General features: G+C 41.3%; 2 protein-coding genes across 13 annotated transcripts in view; one reads left to right on the plus strand and one right to left on the minus strand.

Moving 5' to 3' along the window:
- Nucleotides 1-7,545, plus strand: part of MAP3K4 (mitogen-activated protein kinase kinase kinase 4) — a 54,824-nt gene extending 47,279 nt beyond the window's left edge. For all 5 annotated transcript variants that reach the window (XM_053382334.1, XM_053382335.1, XM_053382338.1 and 2 more), the window contains 4 exons: nt 1,870-1,992; nt 3,221-3,327; nt 5,172-5,351; nt 6,982-7,545. In XM_053382334.1, the coding sequence (XP_053238309.1) occupies nt 1,870-1,992; nt 3,221-3,327; nt 5,172-5,351; nt 6,982-7,002 (431 nt within the window). In that variant the 3' untranslated portion in view covers nt 7,003-7,545. The remainder of the gene's footprint in view (nt 1-1,869; nt 1,993-3,220; nt 3,328-5,171; nt 5,352-6,981) is intronic.
- Nucleotides 7,546-10,470: 2,925 nt separating this feature from the next.
- The window catches only part of AGPAT4 (1-acylglycerol-3-phosphate O-acyltransferase 4), a 64,271-nt gene continuing 54,542 nt past the window's right edge, over nt 10,471-20,199 (minus strand). For 5 of the 8 annotated variants that reach the window (XM_053382344.1, XM_053382348.1, XM_053382345.1 and 2 more), the window contains one exon: nt 10,933-13,904. In XM_053382344.1, the coding sequence (XP_053238319.1) occupies nt 13,819-13,904 (86 nt within the window). In that variant the 3' untranslated portion in view covers nt 10,933-13,818. Of the gene's footprint in view, nt 10,728-10,932; nt 13,905-20,199 lie in introns of those variants that run through there. The other 3 variants (XR_008329590.1, XR_008329588.1, XR_008329589.1) reach the window with 3 other exon arrangements.

The following is a 20,199-nucleotide window of genomic DNA, read 5'->3' on the forward strand; positions in this document are numbered from 1 at the left end:
CCTCCCAGGGGAACCTGGGATAGCAAACACACCTACAATTTAATTAAAAAAAAAAAAGCTTTCTCAAACAGTTCAAACATTCTACAATCAGTTACGGTTTAAAGCATTATAACATAATGTGTCACCCTTTTCCTTCTGGATTAGTGCTTCCAGAACCTTATTTTCTGGGGCCAGAATGTATTACTGGTGGTTTCTGTAGTTGGTAGCCACCTCCACGAGTTGTTGAAATCTGCTCTGGAGGGTTAGAGGTGGCCCAGGAGAATATTGGAGGGTGGCTAGTTGAGGGGAGAGATCTGTGAAAAAATACTACCCCACCTCTGTACTCTGGGGGAAATCCTCCACTGGATCCTAGTGGATCCCATTCCTGGGGGTTAGGCAAGCTCCAAGACACTAATTCCCAACTGTGCATAAGCATACATAAAAGAAAAGTATATGAAGAAATCAGTATCTTTTCAGATTTTAGGAGGTTGGGCACTGAAAAAGAATATAACCAACAGGCAGCTGTTCTTGGCTACATAGCTTTGATTAGCCATTACATTTCATCATTTGGAATCCAAGTCACCATTAGGGCCAGAGTTTTAACACTGCCAATCATAAACTAAGGATTGGAATGAAATTCCTTTATCAGGTCAGTGTTATCGCATGAAAGTGTTTCCCAAATGGGTACCAAAGTGCCAAAAGATGGTATGAGTCATAGGTCCGACAAGCTGCTTGGCCTCTAGTTGTGGAGTTTGGGAGAGGCTTGAAAATAGGCACATGCTTGGGTAAGAGTTGCTGAGACAGCCCACTGTGCATCCATTTGCACTGTGAGGAGCTGCATCTCGACTCTAAACACAGCATGCTGGCCTGCACCTCTTCTCCTTCCTAGAAGAGTTGAGGGAACAATCCCACATACTGCCTCTACAGGGGAGCTCTTGGGCTCTCATCTCCATTTGGAAGGATGTGCCCTGACTATTGGACCGACCCCCCCTTTCCTATACATGTCTCCATTGTAGAAGGAGAAAAAGGAAATTGGGAGCTAGCTGAACTCAGGTCAGTCTAGCTTGCTGCATTTGCCCAGGCAGTCGGGGAGAGCTGCCTGAATGCTTCCTGTCCGGCTTTCTGGTAGGGATGAGGGAGAAAGACTACAGGGCCACGTTCAGTTCTCATAGCAACACTAGTTAGACTGCTTGGGGGCTGAGGTTCTTTCTCCATCTCAGCTAAAGGCTTTAAGGGTGAGATGATGGAAAAAGAGATTAGACGCTATTTAGCGTTTTGTGGGGTAGAGAACTGCAGTCCTAATGGCAGCTTCTCTTTCTTGTTCCTCCCTTAGAAAAATGGTGCTGAGTGGGGGGAGGTGTAATAACAGATCCCTCCATGTTTGGGGAGTCGATGTGTCCTGGGTTATGGAAGAAGGCTTTGGCAAATGAATCAAATAAGTGGGTATCTCCCAGCTCCTGGTTATGTGAAAGACTCTTTTGGACCTAAAATAAAGTTTTTCTGTTTCCGCAAGTTGTAAGTAGATACAGTGGTACCTCGGGTTACATACGCTTCAGGTTACAGACTCCGCTAACCCAGAAATAGTACCTCGGGTAAGAACTTTGCTTCAGGATGAGAACAGAAATCGTGCTCCAGCGGCGCAGCAACACCAGGAGGCCCCATTAGCTTAAAGTGGTGCTTAAAGTTAAGAACAGTTTCAGGTTAAGAACGGACCTCCGGAACGAATTAAGTACTTAACCCAAGGTACCACTGTATCTATGCCTGGTTGCCTAGTGAGACCTCCAGACCAGTAATTAGGGTGATCACTCTATAATAAACTGTCTCCTTTGGGTTTAAAATCCTGTCTAATTTTTTATTTAAGAATCAATCACTCTCCCCCCTCCCTTTCAGGAGCAAACATATTTCTTACTTCATCGGGGCTGATTAAGCTGGGAGACTTTGGCTGCTCAGTAAAATTAAAGAATAACACACAGACGATGCCTGGCGAAGTGAATAGTACTTTGGGGACTGCAGGTAATAGAGAACATGCCAAGGAAGTTTCCTTGTGTGTACTGACTAAAACCAATGAAATGTGTTATTGTAGACAATTGCTCTGATGCATTGTTTTGCTATGGGCACATGAGCTCTGATGTTCACATTGATAGTCAGGTGCCTAGCCTTACCCATGCTGGCTTACCCATTCATTTCAACTGGCACACATTCCCTTGTGTATGGGAACAAACCTCTTGACTTGAGGCCCTGAAGAATCGCTGCCAGTCAGTATAGGCAACTCCAAGATAGTCTTCATGCAGTCTGACTTGGCATGCTTCAAAGTTAACATTTACAAAAAGGATCAGATGTGCTTTACATTATTAAACTGCAAAAACAAATCACTGTGTGGGTGGGTGTGATTTCATGCCCCTTCCATCCCCCCCCCCACCCATGCCATACCCTGGGATGATAATACCAATTTGTTAGTCATGAAAACAGAGAGTGAGTGATGCACTTATTTTTAATTAACATTTAATTTTTAAAGGATCTATTCCTAAAAATGAATTCTATTCCTAAAACTTTCTAGACATTCTAGACAGCACTAATAAATCATTAAATAATTTGCAGAATGACTTTACCTTGGAAGCTCATTTTGCACTTGCTCTGCAACAGAAGACTAATGAAACGTTTATTCCGTTTCTAGTCAGAGCACAGGGAACAAATTATATGTGAAACATTCTTTGTTTATAAAAAAGATGAATGGTATTGGCTAAAGCATTTTATATCAACAGCTGCACAAGTAAATAATTTGGTTATGTCTATCAGTTTTAAACTACAAATCTGGTTTTGTAGGCATCGGTTTAAAGTTGACATAAATTCTTATTGTCGGCTGCTTAGCGTAAGAGAATTTTAAAGATATGGATTTCTGGCTCTGTAGCAGTCCAGCATAACCACAATTTTGCAATTTTCCATTGCTTGGAGCAAGTAGAAAACTGGGATATGTAACTCTTTAATTTAGCAGAAAATATCTGGAGGTGGTTCATATTAAACTTGTGAAAATGTTTTTAAAGTATTGACTACGTGCATTTAACACATTGGAACAGAGAGCTGATGATCAAATAAGCAACCCGTGCTTGCCAGCAAGACAAAACTTATGGGTAACTTACTATTCTGTTGGACATGATTTGGTTTCTCAGTTGAATCCCATTTGTAGAAGACTCTTCTCCCTTTTGTTACATAATCTGATGTGATTATCTGTGTTGTTTCAAAGCATACATGGCTCCTGAAGTGATCACTAGAGCTAAAGGAGAAGGCCATGGGCGTGCAGCAGACATCTGGAGTCTAGGCTGTGTTGTGATTGAAATGGTCACTGGGAAGGTAAGCGTTATTGTACAAGATTAAGCCAACCTCAAATACTCATGAAGCTGTATGGTAGTGTAAAAGAGATATGGGCAACCTGCGGCCCATTTGTGTCAAATAGTGTTTCTACCAGCATGAGTTTGACCAAACTGTGAGAGGCAGTGGAAGACAGAAGTGCCTGGCGTGCTCTGGTCCGTGGGGTCACGAAGAGTCGGACACGACTAAACGACTAAACAACAAGCCTGGGGGCAAAAGATGCCCAACTTTGTCTAAAATATCTGGCTGAAATTGAGAAAATTGTTGAGGAATTGTACTTGGGGTTGTTGTGTTGTGTGTGTGTTGCTATTAAAGGTCAGATAGGCAGGAGGACAAGGACTCATTTTGGATAATAAAATAAAAGCTCTGTTTTATTTGCTCAGTGTGCTCTCATTCAAAGGCCTGCTTTGGATGTGGATACTTTGGGTTAATAAACTGTGATGTGAATAAGCTTTGTGCCCAACTGTATTGACCCTTCTTAGCACATCACAACAAGCCAGGGTGTCTGCAGTTCATCACAGCTTCCCATTACATCCAAAGCACCAAATAGAACATAGCGGCGTAAGGCTGTTGCATATCTCAGCTTGTTATCCAATGCCATCCTTGAAATTTCTCATAATGGAGAGAACATAATCAAGTCTGCTCCATATATTTGTCTTCATTCTCCTTTCAGTAAAATACCTGTATGTTAACTGGGTGTGACTGGAAGCACAAATATTTGACTGTCCCCACATACATAGATCAGGTGGTAGTATCAACACGGATTTAATTTAATTGTAGAAACTAATAATTTATGAAGGAGCTTCTGTTTTGGGGGGCAGGCTGGACAGGATACTAGACTGTTAAATTTCCCCCCAGTTTGGAATGTAGCCACTGCATTTATGTTGTGTATTAGTGAAACATCCACTTGCTGTGCTCTGCAGGAAAGTCCAAAGATAGAAGCACTCAAAATAATTGAACTAATACTGAAGCCCCGTTTTGTATTCAGCATGTGCATTAAGCTGTCCCTGAGTTGTAGGGAAATGTTTTAGGGACAGAATGTTTTGTTTGCTGCCATTACCAGAGCCAAGAAATACAGAAATCTCTCAGTTCTGAGCGTCTGATAACTGCAGTATAGAAAGCAGAACCTGTTCCCCATCTGCTGAGTATAATTTGTTGGGGTTTTTACTGCTGTGTAATTGTATCCCAACAATTTTCACTTATTGCTGGAACACATGTTTTTCAGAATGCCCCGGTCTCTAATGTATTTGAAAGATAATAATAGGTTGTAATCCACTACGGTTCTGTCATTTCAGAATGGCCATTCTTTGCTTTGAGTGTTACTCTGTATCCTATTTCATTTTGGGCTTTGTTTCCCCATTTTTGATAATGTAGACCTGTAATCAAGTGTGTGTAGGATTTATGCAAAGAGCCATATCATATTATACCCATATTATATATATATATGGACAGAGGTCCATATAGTTGTTATGTAACGCTCCTTGATGTGCAGGTTGAGTGTTAATGTATTTAATGGAACAGGGAAGTAGCTAATTTTCTATATACTGATTGAGAATTTCTCCATAAGACTGTGCACTTGTTTAAAATCCTAAGAGGAGCCTTTCTGGATCAGGCCAAAGGCCCATCTAGTCTGGCACCCTGTTCTCACCGTGGCCAACCAGATGCTAAAGGGAAGCCTACAAGCAGGACCTGAGTGCAGTCCGAATTGAAACTTGCACAGTGTGCTATTCGAGGGTTTTATGCTGCTTATGGAGAAATGCAGCACCAAGCCTATGTTAAATCAATTCATTTGCAAGCTTACCCTTTCAACACCTCCTTCATTGCAGAGGCCCTGGCATGAATTTGAGCATAACTTCCAGATAATGTATAGAGTAGGGATGGGCCATAAGCCTCCCATCCCAGAAAAGATAAGCCCAGAAGGAAAGGACTTCCTTTCTCACTGCCTGGAAAGTGAGCCAAAGATGAGATGGACAGCTAGCCAGCTCCTCGACCATTCATTTGTCAAGGTTGGTTTAACTTGTTTTGTTCTAATTTCCATCAAGAATGGGATCGGGATGTTAGAGAACTGAATCTCTCTTCGGGTTACAATTGCACTGGCCAGGAGCACAAGGCAGTTGCTGGATCTGATGCTCTGAAGCAGGGAGTCTGCTATATCCTTGTGTCTCCACACAGTTAAAACCCCTAAAATGGCCAGGGTCCTAGATTAAGTGGAGAGCCTATGCACATGGTATTGCAGGTTTCGTGTTTCAGAACTTCCACACCAGCACATGGACAGCAGTTTGCATGTGGGCCTTCAAGGATGCCATCTAGAGAGCAGCGCCGTAAAACATTGCCTTCTCCCTCACACGACTGTAATCACATGAGGGCTTGAAAAACTACAGCAGAGTCTTTCCTTCTTCCTTTAAGCCCTACTTAGGCATTAAAGAATCGTGCGATATCTGCTGGCTTCACCTGTTCTGTCACATCTTGCTCAGCCCGCTACCCTCCTTCTGCTGGAGGACAAATACTGTCCTCATGTAGGGTCCCTGGCCAGTGCAATTACAGAAGGTTTTCTACCTGAAGGTGTGGAGGGAGGGGGGAGCCAGGATGTCCCCACTTTCCTCTCCCACAATTCTACTGAGGGTTTATTGCGTTTTAAAGACTACAGATAGCCAACTGGAGAGGAGCAGGAAGAGACACGGAGTGCTTACTAGAACAACTTTTAAGTTTTAAAAGAACACATTATTATTAATGGATTTTCTTATCTGTCCTTGACCATGAGGTCCCAGAGTGAGTTGTGATGGTTTAAATATATAATACTGAAATCAGTTAAAATGTATCTTGTTACATCCCCCACGGGAGTGAGCATTCACACCAGTATACGTCTGGAAAAGCAACCCTATGCAAGTGTTCCAGTTCCTCCCACAATGGGGGAAAGTACTGGAAGAGGAGCAGTGTGTGCCCTTTCAGAGCTAGCTGCCCTTTCTCTTTCTACCACCTGGGTGTTAATGCCAGCCTAGTCTGTTTTAGGTTATAGTGCATTTCTGGTGATCTTTTTATCCACTATGATTGAGTTCAATGAAACATTATTGCAAACATTTAATTAACATGCTTAATTCTTCGTAAAATACTATTATTTATTTATTATTATTATTATTATTATTATTATTATTATTATTATTATTATTATGAGCTGGGAAAGCCTGATACCATAGCAGACATCTTTGGTGTTGGGCACTCCATTCAGAAATGAAAATGGAATGTTTCCATGGAATTGTAGAATTCCTGGGTCGGCTCGAACCGCAATCTTCTGGTTAACATCCGATGTCCTGACCCATTGTGTCACTGGTAACCACCATTTTGCCTATTGATCTTCAGCAGGAGAGGTCTCATGATCAATGTGAATGATCATGTGTATATCTGAAGAAGTGTGCATGCACACAAAAGTTCATCCCAATAACAAACTTAGTTGGTCTCTAAGGTGCTACTGGAAGGAATTTTTAAATTTTGTTTCGACTACAGCAGACCAACACGGCTACCTACCTGTAAATGAATGAGCAGCGCTGTCTTTACAGAGAGCTGCAGAGCCCTCATTGAACCTGTGCACAGTAGATTTGATTATTTTTGTTTTCTCCCGGTCGCTATAACCCATCCCAGGTGTGCACAGATGAAGAATGAAGTTATGCACAATGCGTGGCCTCCTGTTCTCTGGTGAAGTATCTCTTAATCACTACTGTATGTAATATTTACATAAAGACTATGCTGAGACCCAGGATACAGTTCAAAAGTTTCCGTGACTGAAGACTGCACAGGTGACCAGCGTCACTTCTACTGCTGCTCTCATTCATTTTCCTTTGGTGGGCGTTGCTCCCGGGACGATGCCCACGAATTCAAAGAAGCTGCATGTTTCCGTGAAAGTGCCATTACTACTGTATAATGGACCATGACCTTATTTTTGTTCCTTCGCCTCCATTTCTCATATGACTGAGAACTGTAAAGTTAATATGTAGTATTTTTGAACTTTCTAGGTTCGAAAAAAAGCAAAGGTTAGTGTTATATCAGGTATTCTGGACCTTGTTTTTACTCTCCTGTTTGTTGAGTGCACTGACTGTGAACTTCTACCTTTTTTGTTGTTTTTTTATTGGCCAGGTTGATTTGTTATGCAAAGGCTGTTTGATGAAATCTAAAGGCCTTTCCTCAATAAATTGTTTATTTTAGGAAGTCTTTTTCTTTATTTCATTGTTCGAAGCTGTTATGTGTTAATTCTGTAATAGCGCTTTCAAGGGCTGTAATTTTACAGTACTTCTGCAACATTTTAATGTTCTAGTTTAGCTCATTGATCTTAAACCAGAGTGTACATCACCAAAACCGTTGCAATTTATGTCTACTGATAAGGTAAGTAGCAGCTTCAGGATTTGTTCACAACTGTGACTTGACCTGCTCTTTAGTCCTCTGCCCAGTCTGAAGTTTGAAGTAACTGGCGCTTACTTATCGATCCTAAAACACATTTCATGTGCAGGTATAATTCTGGTGGCATTTTAAGACCCGGTAACCTTTAATAGCCAAGTTCTTTTGATAATTCTACATTCAACTTTCAGGTCTTTTGTTATGCATTACAGAAGTGAATCTTGAAAGGCTGCTTTTGTGATTTTCTTATGTGTCTTCCCTCTCCCTCTCTGATGTGTCTCCCTCTCTGATGCTAGTTACTAAGCATTTGTGCTGTATTTGCCTTTATAACTTTTTTTTCCAGAAAAGATCCTTTTTAGGTATAAAAAAGTAAAACTGCTTGGGATGACATGACAAGACCAAATCTAATCCCTTGGTGGTGGTGTTCATCATGTGCAAATAGCAAGAATAGACTGTACAGTCGTACCTTGGTTTGCAAATGCCTTGAGAGTCAAATGTTTTGGCTCCCAAACGCCGCAAACCCAGAAGTGAGTGTTTCGGTTTGCAAACAGTCTTTGGAACCGGAATGTCTGATGTGGCTTCCCTGGCTTCTGACTGGCTGCAGGAGCTTCCTGTAGCCAATTGGAAGCCGCGCCTTGGTTTCCGAACGTTTTGGAAGTCGAACAGACTTCTGGAAAGGATTCTGTTCAACTTCTGAGGTACCACTGTAATCATAATATAATGAAGTCTTCAGATGAGCAGGCCATCATACGATTGTGTTCATTGTGTGGGTCACAAACTGGGCTGTATGAATCAGCCCAAGTGTTTGAGGTGGATGCTTGGCAGTGGCATCTTAAAAACCTGTAAACAGTGAAGAGCAGAGTAGAATATATTATTTGTTCTTATATTATATTATATATTATTTGGGTAATGTAGATTCATAAAAATTACAAACTAAACATTCATTATTTTAACATCTTTATTTTTGTATAAACATAATATTTAATATTATTTTTGTTAAGGCAATTTTAAAACATACAGTTGTTCATGGGGCGTGATCACTGATACTTAACAAGACAATACGAAATTGCTTTAATACACCAAACCAGAGTCAAATTTTGTTATTTTGGCAAGTACCCTTTCAATCTCAGGTGATACTTTTCTCATTACCTGCCCACTTGTGGAGAGCTTGGATTCAGTGTTAAATGTACATGTTCAAATTTTAGGTTTTCAGAATGTCAAAATAAGCATAACAGATCATCACAAAACCTCGACTATTTATGCCTCCAACTCTCACTGCAGTCAGAAGAATTTGAGGAAGTGCAAGGAATGAATCAGGTATGAAAGCAATTTCTTTTATAACGATAACCCTCTTCCAAAAGGTTGCTTCTTGGAAATGAGCCAAAGGCAAGTGTAGTTCCCAAACATCAGAGGGTCCAGCTGGCTGAGTTCCAAACTGCTTTTTAAACTACTGTTTAAAATGAATATTTTAGGGGCTTGGCACAGGCCTTGCTGATAGGGAAACTGGCTCAGTGTTGTGCCCAGACTGAACAACACACCTCTGCTACTATTCACAGGTGAGGTATGCGCCTTTTCTAAGCATATTCATACTTCTGCCAGAAAGTTGAGATTCATGCAGTCCTAATGCTTTTGGGCTGTTGGTAATTATGAACAACCTATGCATGATACTATGATTAAAAACTTGCTACTGACTCAGTGGTGTCCGAGGATCACTGCTTGTGTGTTTTGGAAGCAGATCAGTCATCCTAGAAATACGCTCCTCAGAGGAAGCTCAGTGTAGGTAAGGGTCACTTAACGCCATGTTTGTTGTGTAATTCCTCTGCATTTACCGTATTTTGGCCACCATAACACTCACTTTCTTCCTCCTAGAAAGTAAGGGGAAATGTCTGTGCGTGTTATGGAGGAAATGCCTACGGGTGGCATGCCTACGGATTTTCCTCCTCTAAAAACTACGTGCGTGTTATGGTCGGGTGCGTGTTATAGAGCTAAAAATATGGTAATTAGCTAGTAACTGTGTAAACAGACTCCTCTTGTTTCCTTGTTGGTATTTATGGACTGGGTTAATTGCATTGGCCCTCTGTTGTGGCCACAGCTTGTTCCATTAAGTGGCAGTGAGGAGGAGTTTGCTCCATGCTGTAATAGTCATAAAAGTGGTGAATTTTAACATTCTGAAAAAATAATCCAAAAGTCAGGAGCAGCTGAGGCAGAAACTGCATCCCCCCCCCCCCAGAATGTAACACATACAGAAACATACACCTTGGAGAATGGAATTTTATAAGGAAGCTTGCCGACATTCTATTTCCCCCATTGGTTCTGGGGCTTTTTAAGATAACAAAGACCACACATAGTCTATATCCCAGTCAGCGACAGATTCACGAGCTAGCTTTTTTATCGCCTTCTGAGTTGCTTAACAAAGTATTCAGCAAAATGCAAGTACAGTGGTGCCTCGCAAGACGAAAGAGTTTTCCGTTTTTTGAGTCGTTCCGCAAGACAAATTTCCCTATGGGCTTGCTTCACAAGACGAAACGTCTTGCGAGTTCTTGCGAGTTTGTTTCCTTTTTCTTAAAGCCGCTAAGCCGCTAATAGCCGTGCTTTGCAAGACGAAAAAACCGCAAGACGAAGAGACTCGTGGAACGGATTAATTTCGTCTTGCGAGGCACCACTGTAGTAGAAATTTTTATGTTTCTCTTCAGGCTACAGGGTAAGAACATCAAATTCTTCCCTATAACAAATGTTTGGATAGGACCAGATCCTTCACTCTGACATGTTTGCATGCAGATTGTAGGCTTGAATCTTGAATAGTTACTTGAGTCACTGCTGACAAGGAGTTTGTGTGGACAAATGTGCAGGTTTGGTCTCATTGCTGTTTGTTTTTTGTGTAAAGATGGGGTAGGTTAAGAACCACTGGACTTCCTTGAACTTGACAGAGGGCAAGCAAAAAGCACTAGGGCAGCAGCAGCATTTCAGTTCTGAACAGCTGCTCAGCTCATGGAGCTCTGTAGTAAAGAGTAAAAGCAACATCACTAGTCAAAATATGTTCACACCCCCCCCTCCAGAATGTGACTAACTTAACAGCACATCCTGAAAATATATGACTGGCAGATGGTCTTTTGTTACATCACTGTTGTACACCCCCTTTTTCAATGAAGACTTAAAGGTTTTGCTTTATAGAGTGTATATCGTTGCAAAAAACATTTATTTTCTCTCCCTTTTGTCAAATTATGACAAAAGCACAATGGGGGGAAAAGCCAAATATTTGCTTCTGGTGGTTATTGATAGCTAGGCCCAAGTATACACTTACGTAACTTTCTCACCTTCAACAGACCACTGTCACTTATCCACCACCAGTTCAGGCCTCAGATATTGTTGAAATGATTTATAGTAGACATCCAAATATCTCCTGCATTTTCTCCTACACATAACCAAACCCAAACAGACAAAGGAAAAAGCAGGGTATAAAATAGTACACTTGTAGGGTCATCTAGTCCAACACGTGGCCCCCATCCAATTTGAAACCATACCCGGACCCTGCTTTGCTTATTGCTACTAGCAGTTTTATTATTTATTGGTTTTATTGGTAAGGTCAAATATGCTTACCAAGTACATGATCTAGCCCAGATTAAGTACGTTTGAGGACAAGTGATTTCTCAAACATGCTTAAAGTGCTGATTTCTGGATACAGTGGTACCTTGGGTTACGGACACTTCAGGTTACATATGCTTCAGGTTACAGACTCTGCTAACCCAGAAATAGTACCTTGGATTAAAAACTTTGCTTCAGGATGAGAACAAAAATCACACGGTGGCAGTGGGAGGCCCCATTAGCTAAAGTGGTACCTCAGGTTAAGAACAGAACTCCGGAATGAATTAAGTTCTTAACCCAAGGTACCACTGTAGATCCTTTACTTAGAGCAAAACAAAAACAAAAAACAAAAAACTGAAAACAAAACCCTAGTACTTGTAACAAGGAAAGTAGCTTGTAAAGATTCCTGTCCTATGATACACAGTTAAAAATTACCAGCTTTTAACTCCAAATGAGGAGTCTTATACTCATTAAAAGGCAGGTGCAGCGTCTTTTCATATGGTGCCTATGATACCTGCACTTCCAACCTTCACCTTCCCACACAATTTCTAAAGGCACTGGCAATGTTACTGTACAACCCACCAATCTTTGCAGACTTACACGCAATGAATGTAAACACATTCAGCATTTACTGAACAGCAGTCTTTCTAACAGCTTGCATCACCCATTTCTTCAACACTTGTCCATTTTGCTGATGACATGGTACATTTATATATTGACTGCATAGCTACTGTGGCGACAGCCAAACTACACTAAGACATCACCCACAAAATCTTGAGGTTCCTCTCTGACGGAACAGATCCCTCTACAAGTGATGTCAGCCGGTTTCATTCATTCTAGCACAGGTTACCTTCTCTGCGCCTGCATGAATTTTACAGTGAAATTTGAGGCAAAAGTTGGTGAAGGGAAATTTGTCACTTCCAAACAGGGACTACTATGTTTCAACAGGGCTTTCCTAATCTGGAAAAATAAGGCAAGCTTGAAAGGTCCAAGCATCTGAGGAGCTGCCAGCTGATGAAGTGCTGAGCCCCACTGCCAAAAGCATCCACCTCTGCACCAGAGAAGCAGTCCGTGTAACACAATTTTTTAAAAAGGCCCAAGAAATTACAGGCCACTTAATGTAACGCCTGTTCCAGGGCAACTTTATCTGCAGAACAACAATTCTTGCTAAACATAACCCTTCAGAAGACAAGTCCTGTCTCACTATCCCTTAATTTGAGTGTCAGCAAGACATGTGGACTTTCAAAATGTTCTGATGAAGTCCCTCAACAAAAGCTCTGAACCAGCTCAGAAATAATGGCAAAGGAGCAGGTAAGATCTCAAGGATCAGTAACTGGTTAAGTGACAGGAAGCAGAGCCTCAGACTAATTGTACAGTTCTCATAGTGAAGGGATGTAAACAGGGTCCCCGATAATATCTGTATTGGAGTGGGTGGTGTTTTTTTTTTTTCATAGGGATGAGCAGTGACATGCCAGAGTTTATGATGTGACCTAATTATTCAGAGTGGTTAAAAACAAAAAGGGACTACAGAGAGTTCTGAAAGAGGTGAATGAGCAATAAAGTTAACTGTAAAAAGTTACTGTCCCCAATGCTAACTTTCCATGTACAGTGCTGGGGTCAAATTTGACAGTAACTGGGAAGGTCTTTATGGGCAAAGTGGATAGCCCAATAAAAGATAGTCCTGTACCCAACTGCTGTGAAAAGGGCATATAGGGCTGAGAATAAAACTTCCTTTATAGAAAAATATATTGCCAAACTTGGAATGCTGTGCACATTTCTGGTCACTGCAACTTAAAAAGTACACTGTAGAGCTGTATAACACACAAAAAGGGCAAGTGAAATTATCAGGGGGCTGAAGTAAGGTCAACACTGGAGGTTATTTAGGGAAAAACCAAGAGGGAGGAGACATAAAATTATGGTGTAGAAAAAGTACACCTGGTGTGGAAATGTATGTCTTCCTCTCATGATACTAGACTTCAGGGTCATCCAATGAAACTGGATGGTAAGAAATTAAAGACAGACGAAAGGGAGAGTGTCACACAGCGCATCATTAAACAATGAAACTTGCTGCCTCAATGTGTGATGGCTAACTCCAGACAGTTTTTAAAAGGGATTGAACAAATTCACGGGTGATAAGGCTTACTTTCGGGAGAAAATAAATTTCACTTTCTTATAAAATGACTAAAACGGATTGACAGTGTTAATCCGCCTAAGATTATGGGGAAGAAGGAAGAAGAAACTGATCATCAATTCCTTCAGATGCTTGCTACACTGTCATTGCATATTTTATTTTCCTTAATTTGAATAGGGGGAAATTTGAAAATAATGTGCAGAATATGAACCAATATCCCCTGCAAGTTGGAGGAATAAGGGGCAAAGAGAATGAATTCATGGCCATCTCACTGCATTCGGCTTCTGTAGATTTGAAGGAGAATGGTACACTGCATTCCACAGGAGGTGTGCATGTTCCCTTTGGGTATGAAGCAGTCTCTGGAGTTTTCACTTTCATTTTTCCTTGTGGCCATGGTTGCCGTAAGTCGAGCCTTTGTTTATTTCCGTAACTCCTATCATCCATCGACTACCAACAGTAGCTGAAATAAGAAGAATAGGATAGTTTCATTAATCACCAGTCAAGAGAGAAGTGCAGCCCACCACAAGTCTGCCTTCAGGCATTCAGAAGATCCTAGTGTGTTATCTTTTAAACAGCTAAGCACCTCAGAATGTTATGTGAAGAAGAGCGAGCACCACTGACAATTTGGGATGTTGTGAGAAAAACCAAACATTTTAATCTGAAGTCGTACAACTGGCCAACAGCTAATAGGTCAAAACCTGATGAGAGCAGAAGTGCAACTCTGCCAGCACTCAACAAGTTGGTGGATGAACAGGAATGTCTTGGCCTAGCACTAGTTCACAATAATGCATGCATATGCCATCTGCTAAGCACACAAGTTAACTGTTTTAAGTTCTAAGTGTTAACATTATTTTATTGTAACTTGCAGGAATAATGTCAACTGAATTTCAGCCTGCATGCAGGTATCTTAGTACAAATAATGGTATTTCTATAAGGCATTTTTTTAAGAGAGAAAAGTATAGTTCCCCCCTTCAGTGAACTCATAAAATGGAACCCAGATAAGCCAGCACGATAAGCCAGCATGATGAGCCTGTAAACAACTGCCAAAAACTTTTTGACACCACAATGTTTATTTTATTGTTCAGCTGTAAAATCCTTAAGCAGTTATGTGTATATACCAGTAAGGCTACATTCAGTCACAACTTTTTCTCAAAAAGTCAGCATAGGCTAAGAAATAGAGAGAGCTCTTTGACTGGAATCTGCCAGATTACATGATTGTCCAGCAACTCTGATCGTACGGACTTCATGACATGTCACCATAACTAGCTTTCTAGAGCAAAGGACCAGCCACCAAAGGTATCCAACTATGAAAACTGGAGACAATAACATACAGATCCAGTCTGTACTTTTAGAAAATCACATCTACCTCATATAGTTTTCCAAGGACTTAAATAGATAGATGATCAAGTTAAGTTACACCTGTGAGCATAAGAACTGCAAGCAGAAAATACATTTGACTTGTACAAATAATTCCACAAGTGGCATACAAGCCTTAAGACAACCTGTGTGCCAGATAGGCTCACATACAATGCTGCAGTTTTCTTCACCTGTGGCTTTTACATGCTAAGGTGGCTGTTGGTGTTCCATATTAATAAAAAGGCCACGAGATCCTGGCAATTAAGCCATATCCTCCCAAACTGAAACTGCTGCTGCTCAGGGCTATGGCAGTGGGCCCTGAAGAATCCCACTTTGACAAGTCAGTTTGTGACATAAGGAATCCAGCTAAGTAGTCCTTGTGTGGTGATTTTTGCAAACTTGCATCCATGGCTACAAAAGTAGAAGAGTTAGAAAACTAGAGCACAATCAAGGCAAAACCAAGGACTTTGGTTTATGTGGAAGAGATTCTACTATATGCCTTTCTCCCACTGAAACCAAAGGGAACTTTGCATCACTATTTTCAACTGCATCATGCACCTCAATCTCTAAAACAACATCCTTAGGAAGACAGGTCATAATCAAATATTAAAACCCAGCAAGGAGAAGAATGTAACAGCAAGCATTAGGTCAATAGCCTATCTAGTCCAGCATCCTGTTCTCACAGTGGCCAACGTGATGCCTATGGCAACCCCATTGGCAGGCCGTGAGTGAAACAGCACGCGCCTGCGGTTTCAAACAACTGGTGTTCAGAAGCATACCACCTCCAACCGTGGAGCCATGGAGAGCATTATCCTCCATGAATTACTCTAATTCTAAATTAGAATACTCCTGTTACAGTCAGCACAATTCAAAACCCTGTCCAACTACTCAGTACTCTACAGGGTCAGTGAATGCAAGAAACCTACAGTTTGGCCACTCTGAACTGGACAGGAATGCAAATTGCCCTCTGGCATTCCCAATCCCCACCACCGCATAATAGTAGCAACATAACCTCTTCTATATGCTATTCTGCAAAGGCACAATCTAACCATAAGTCACTGGCATTGCCCAATTTTTGTTCTCAGTGAATTCTCATGCAATTGACCATGATAATTGCTGCAACAGACCCTCAAGCCTCTAGCCTAGTTTCCACACTGAGACATGGCTCTGTTCAGGCCTTTTCTCACCCTCAAGGCTGTTCTTTCTTCAGCTACACTGGATATGGGGCAGTTTGCAGCATGTCACTGTTTCGCTATAATTAAGAAACTTGCCCATATGCCATCCCTAGGGTATCAATAAATGAAGTCACCTTTCAAGATAAAGAGGAAACAAATTGGGAAGAAGCTACGCTCTTGGATGCTTTAAACAGGAACCTCAATTGTTATCGATTTTTTAAAAAATGTAATTGGGTTTTCGACGGCACCTTAGTGGAGAAGAGGAATGAAAGCACATGTTCAGCCGCCACAGTATCCAACCCCACCTCCATCACATCATGCTAGTATCCCTTGGAGAGTCTTGGCTACTGGATAAGCTCAAGCAATTTCACTTACTAGCTTCAAGCCTCCTCCAAGGTCCTTAACCAATAGTCACCTAGCAGGGTCCTAGAAACAAGGAGGGAAGAGAAAGAAAGGGAAAGAAAGGCACAGACACATCCATGCACACTGAGACACATGCACAATTCAAAGACACATGTTCATGCTCTTATAAAAACACATTCTATCAAGGCTGACATTGCTGAAAGGAGCTGTGCTACTTAGGAGAAATGGCTCGGGGGAAGATCCACCTAAAGACTGCTACCTACCCAACAAGCTACTGAATCAAATACCCAGCCTCTCTCTTGCTTTGGCTAAAAACCATATATTTCAGGTAGCGGAGATGGAAGGAAGAAGGGAAAGTGTTAATAAGTAACCAGAAGAATGGCATGGGAGGTAGGTCCCAAAAGGTAGGGAAGAAAAGCAAACCTTATCCAGAGTCTCCTTTCCTCCCTCCACCAGCCTGGGCATTTTTGGACAGAGATGGCTGAGACAGGGAGGCCACAATCCAGCTAAAGTGAATCGGGATTCACAAGGCAGTTCCCATTGTAAGACAGAGCTGACCCATTGAAATTAATAGCCATTACTAACTTGGGTAATCAAGTTCAGTTGGCCTACTCTGAGCCAAACTTGGTGGGAACTAACCCACATTGTTTTCAAACAGGTTTTATTTAATTGTAACTTGCTCCACCAGTTTCAGGGGCATTTGGTAATTACAAACTTTAGCTGGATCAAGACTCAATGTGAACTGTAAACACACATGGCTATTCCCATAGCAGAAGGGAGGCGCAGAAGGAGAAGGGGGGAGAAAACCCTACCCCCTCCACAAAAGGGTCCACCAGCAAATTCAGGGATTGGCACAGAACTAAAGGCCCCCGTAGTCTATAATGCCTGATCTAAAACCCAATAGTATGCTGTTGACATTCAGCACTCCACCGTGGACACTGAATGGCTAGAAATACCCAGTCACTGATTGGCAGAGTGCATGATATTAGAGGAAGTCTTCACTTCAAAGAAAAGGTATTTCTGGAATCTAGAAGCACACATGACCCAATTCATAGGCAGGTATGCAGAAAATAAAAATCAGGTTGATATACTGGACAGAACATATACTTTTTTTCTTCCTGATAGCAGCTATCTACCCTTGCCATTCACATATGTACTCAAACTGAGTTGTGCAGCTGTTTTCCTAGAAAGAGGCTATTCCTGTGCTGGCCACCAGATGGCTTCTGCAACTTTCTCTGCAACATGTTTACTATTAAGCAGGAGATCCTGTCAAAGCCTTATGGAAATAAAATGCATTTAATTGATCCACCTCTTTTATCAGGAATGAGGAAGATGTGGCCCTGCAAATGTTGGACTCGCATCCTTGAACATTAGCCGTTCTGGCTGTGACTGATGGGACCTGGAATCCAATATTGGGCAGGCCACAGGTTCTTCAGCCCTACTTTACATTGCAACCTAAACCCCCTGCTTCCCCCTGTCATACCATCTAGTGGAGCTCAGGTGGTTTGTCATGGTAGCAGAGAGAGCTGGGTGATCCAACATATTTGCCATTCACAGAACTACTTTGGGGTGGCTTCTCAGAAAGACGGACCAGCTAACCAGCTTCCAAAACCGGTCCCTCACTCCAGGGAGCTGCCACCATTCTACTACATAGCCAGATAAAACAGGGACACAAGACTGGCACAAAACAGAAGCAGGACTAATGTAAAGCCCAGGCATGTGTTACACTATCCTGCTGCTACGTACCCTTAGACATTTCCTATTCAGCTTGGTATCACTCCTTAAGATTTGAGCAGGAATGCCCTTCACTTTGGGAAGGAGGAGAAGGTTGGTTTTTAACATGGATCATTAAGACATTGCATGGCCAAGTATAATGAAATTTGGAACTCGTTTATACAAAATACAGTACGGTAAAAAAAATGTAATTAACTGTTAATAATCGTTATAATGATATACTAGACCTTTCCCCCTTTCTTATTTTTTTAAAAAAAACACTGTATGTGTTGAATGTAAAATTAAATAAATAATCTTGGATCATTATTGTGACTTTCCCAGTGTTTCCCACGTACTAATATAAAGAACAGAAGCAAAATTGGTAATTCCAGGAACCATGAACAAAAGAAGAGAAAAATTGTGATTAGAGAAAATAAAATTATTTTTAATTCAAATTAAAATCAATCCAGAGTAATGTGACATGAGAATCCCTCTTTAGGGAGCTGCTTTCATTAAAATCCACAACCCAGCAAAGTTTTCTAATCAATGAGCTTGAGTGTATGCACTGTGGTGAATTGGGGGAAGGCTTTAGGACTAAGTTGGGGTATCTACTGTTGTATACATAACCTGGTTACGTTTCCAGAATCAAAAAGTAACTGTGTGCTTTCACATCTCATCTATTCAATCTCCGCTCACTAGTAACAAGTAGTACTTAAAACATAATTGGTGACAAGCTGCTCTGTCCTGAAATTCTCACATGTAATTCTCACTACAGAGTATTTGAAACATGTGTGATGACCTCTCACATTATGCATGCAGTTTCAGGTTAACATTTAATATAGCCATGTGGATTTCTGTCTAGTTTGTTATTTAAGAGCCAGTGATGAAAATTTACAGTAGCTTGATAGTTAAACAGGCAACACTTTCAAGTCAGTTTCAGATAATCCACATGCACTAAACATGCAGCAGTACATGCAACATGAGTAACTACAAACATTTCCTTTTTGTAATTGCCCAGCTAGCAATTTCTTGCATAGTTTAGGTGTAATCTACTGCAGATCGAAGTGTTTGAAATCTTAGAGCATTCTCCATTTAAAACCTTAATCTTACAATCCGCACAGAATTATGATTACAACCTGAAGAACATTCCAAATATCCTTTTCCACTACAAAAATCAATCAATGTGGCCTCCACCATCATCACACTAAGCTATATAATAATTGTGGTCGTGCAACATTGGACCTCATTGTTTCCCAAGGCTATTTTTATTATCGGCTAATTCTCTTGCCTGTAAAATTTATGGGCTGGAAACATTCCACAACTTCTCAAATGTTATTAGCATTAAATATTCAAAAGCATCATATTGAACCCACCTTAAAAACCCAACATAGCCCCTTTCTGGCACTGAGTATCTGGGAGCTAAGCTGTCAAAGAATCACAGGCTTGTAAAGTTGGAAGGGACCATGAGGGTCCCTCTGCAAATGCAGAAATATTTTTGCCCAGCATAGGGCTCGAACCCTTCAGCCTGAGATTAAGAGTCTCATGCTCTACCAGCTGAGCTATCCTGCACCATAATACTGTTGGGACCCTGAAAAAATAAAATAAAAAACCACTGTGGATGCATTCTTGAATAAAAACATAAAAAGGGTAAAAATCAACAAATAACAATAGATGCTTCCATCTCAAAAGGGGGGGAAAAGGTGAAACTTTTGGTTATAATTATTGCAGTCATTATGACAATCGTGCCACCAAAACAGCACTCCATATAAAAGGAGTCCCCTTATACTACATGGGGTTGATTCACTGGTCTGTCTGAATGTTCTTTCCCCTTTTAGTCCAGATAAGACAGCACCTGTGCTAACTGAATTGCTCCTCTAAATTGCTTTGCGTAAGCACATGTGTCAGGACACCACACTGCCTAGTTATTCAATCGTGGGCTGAGCATACAATGTGCAAAGCTGCATTTTCTGCTTGCAGCAGATGATTTGCCATGACCACTACCAGTGCAATCCCGGCAGGGGAGAAAAATGCCCAGCCACATCTCTGACTGGCAGCAAGTCTCTCTGCCCTGTTCCTCTGCACTGTCTTAGGCAGTGACTTCTACCTGCCCCTCTGATTTTTCTATGTCCTAACTGTTAATACTGGGGC

The sequence above is a fragment of the Podarcis raffonei genome, chromosome 3, assembly GCF_027172205.1.
Source record: "Podarcis raffonei isolate rPodRaf1 chromosome 3, rPodRaf1.pri, whole genome shotgun sequence".
Taxonomy (NCBI): domain Eukaryota; kingdom Metazoa; phylum Chordata; class Lepidosauria; order Squamata; family Lacertidae; genus Podarcis; species Podarcis raffonei.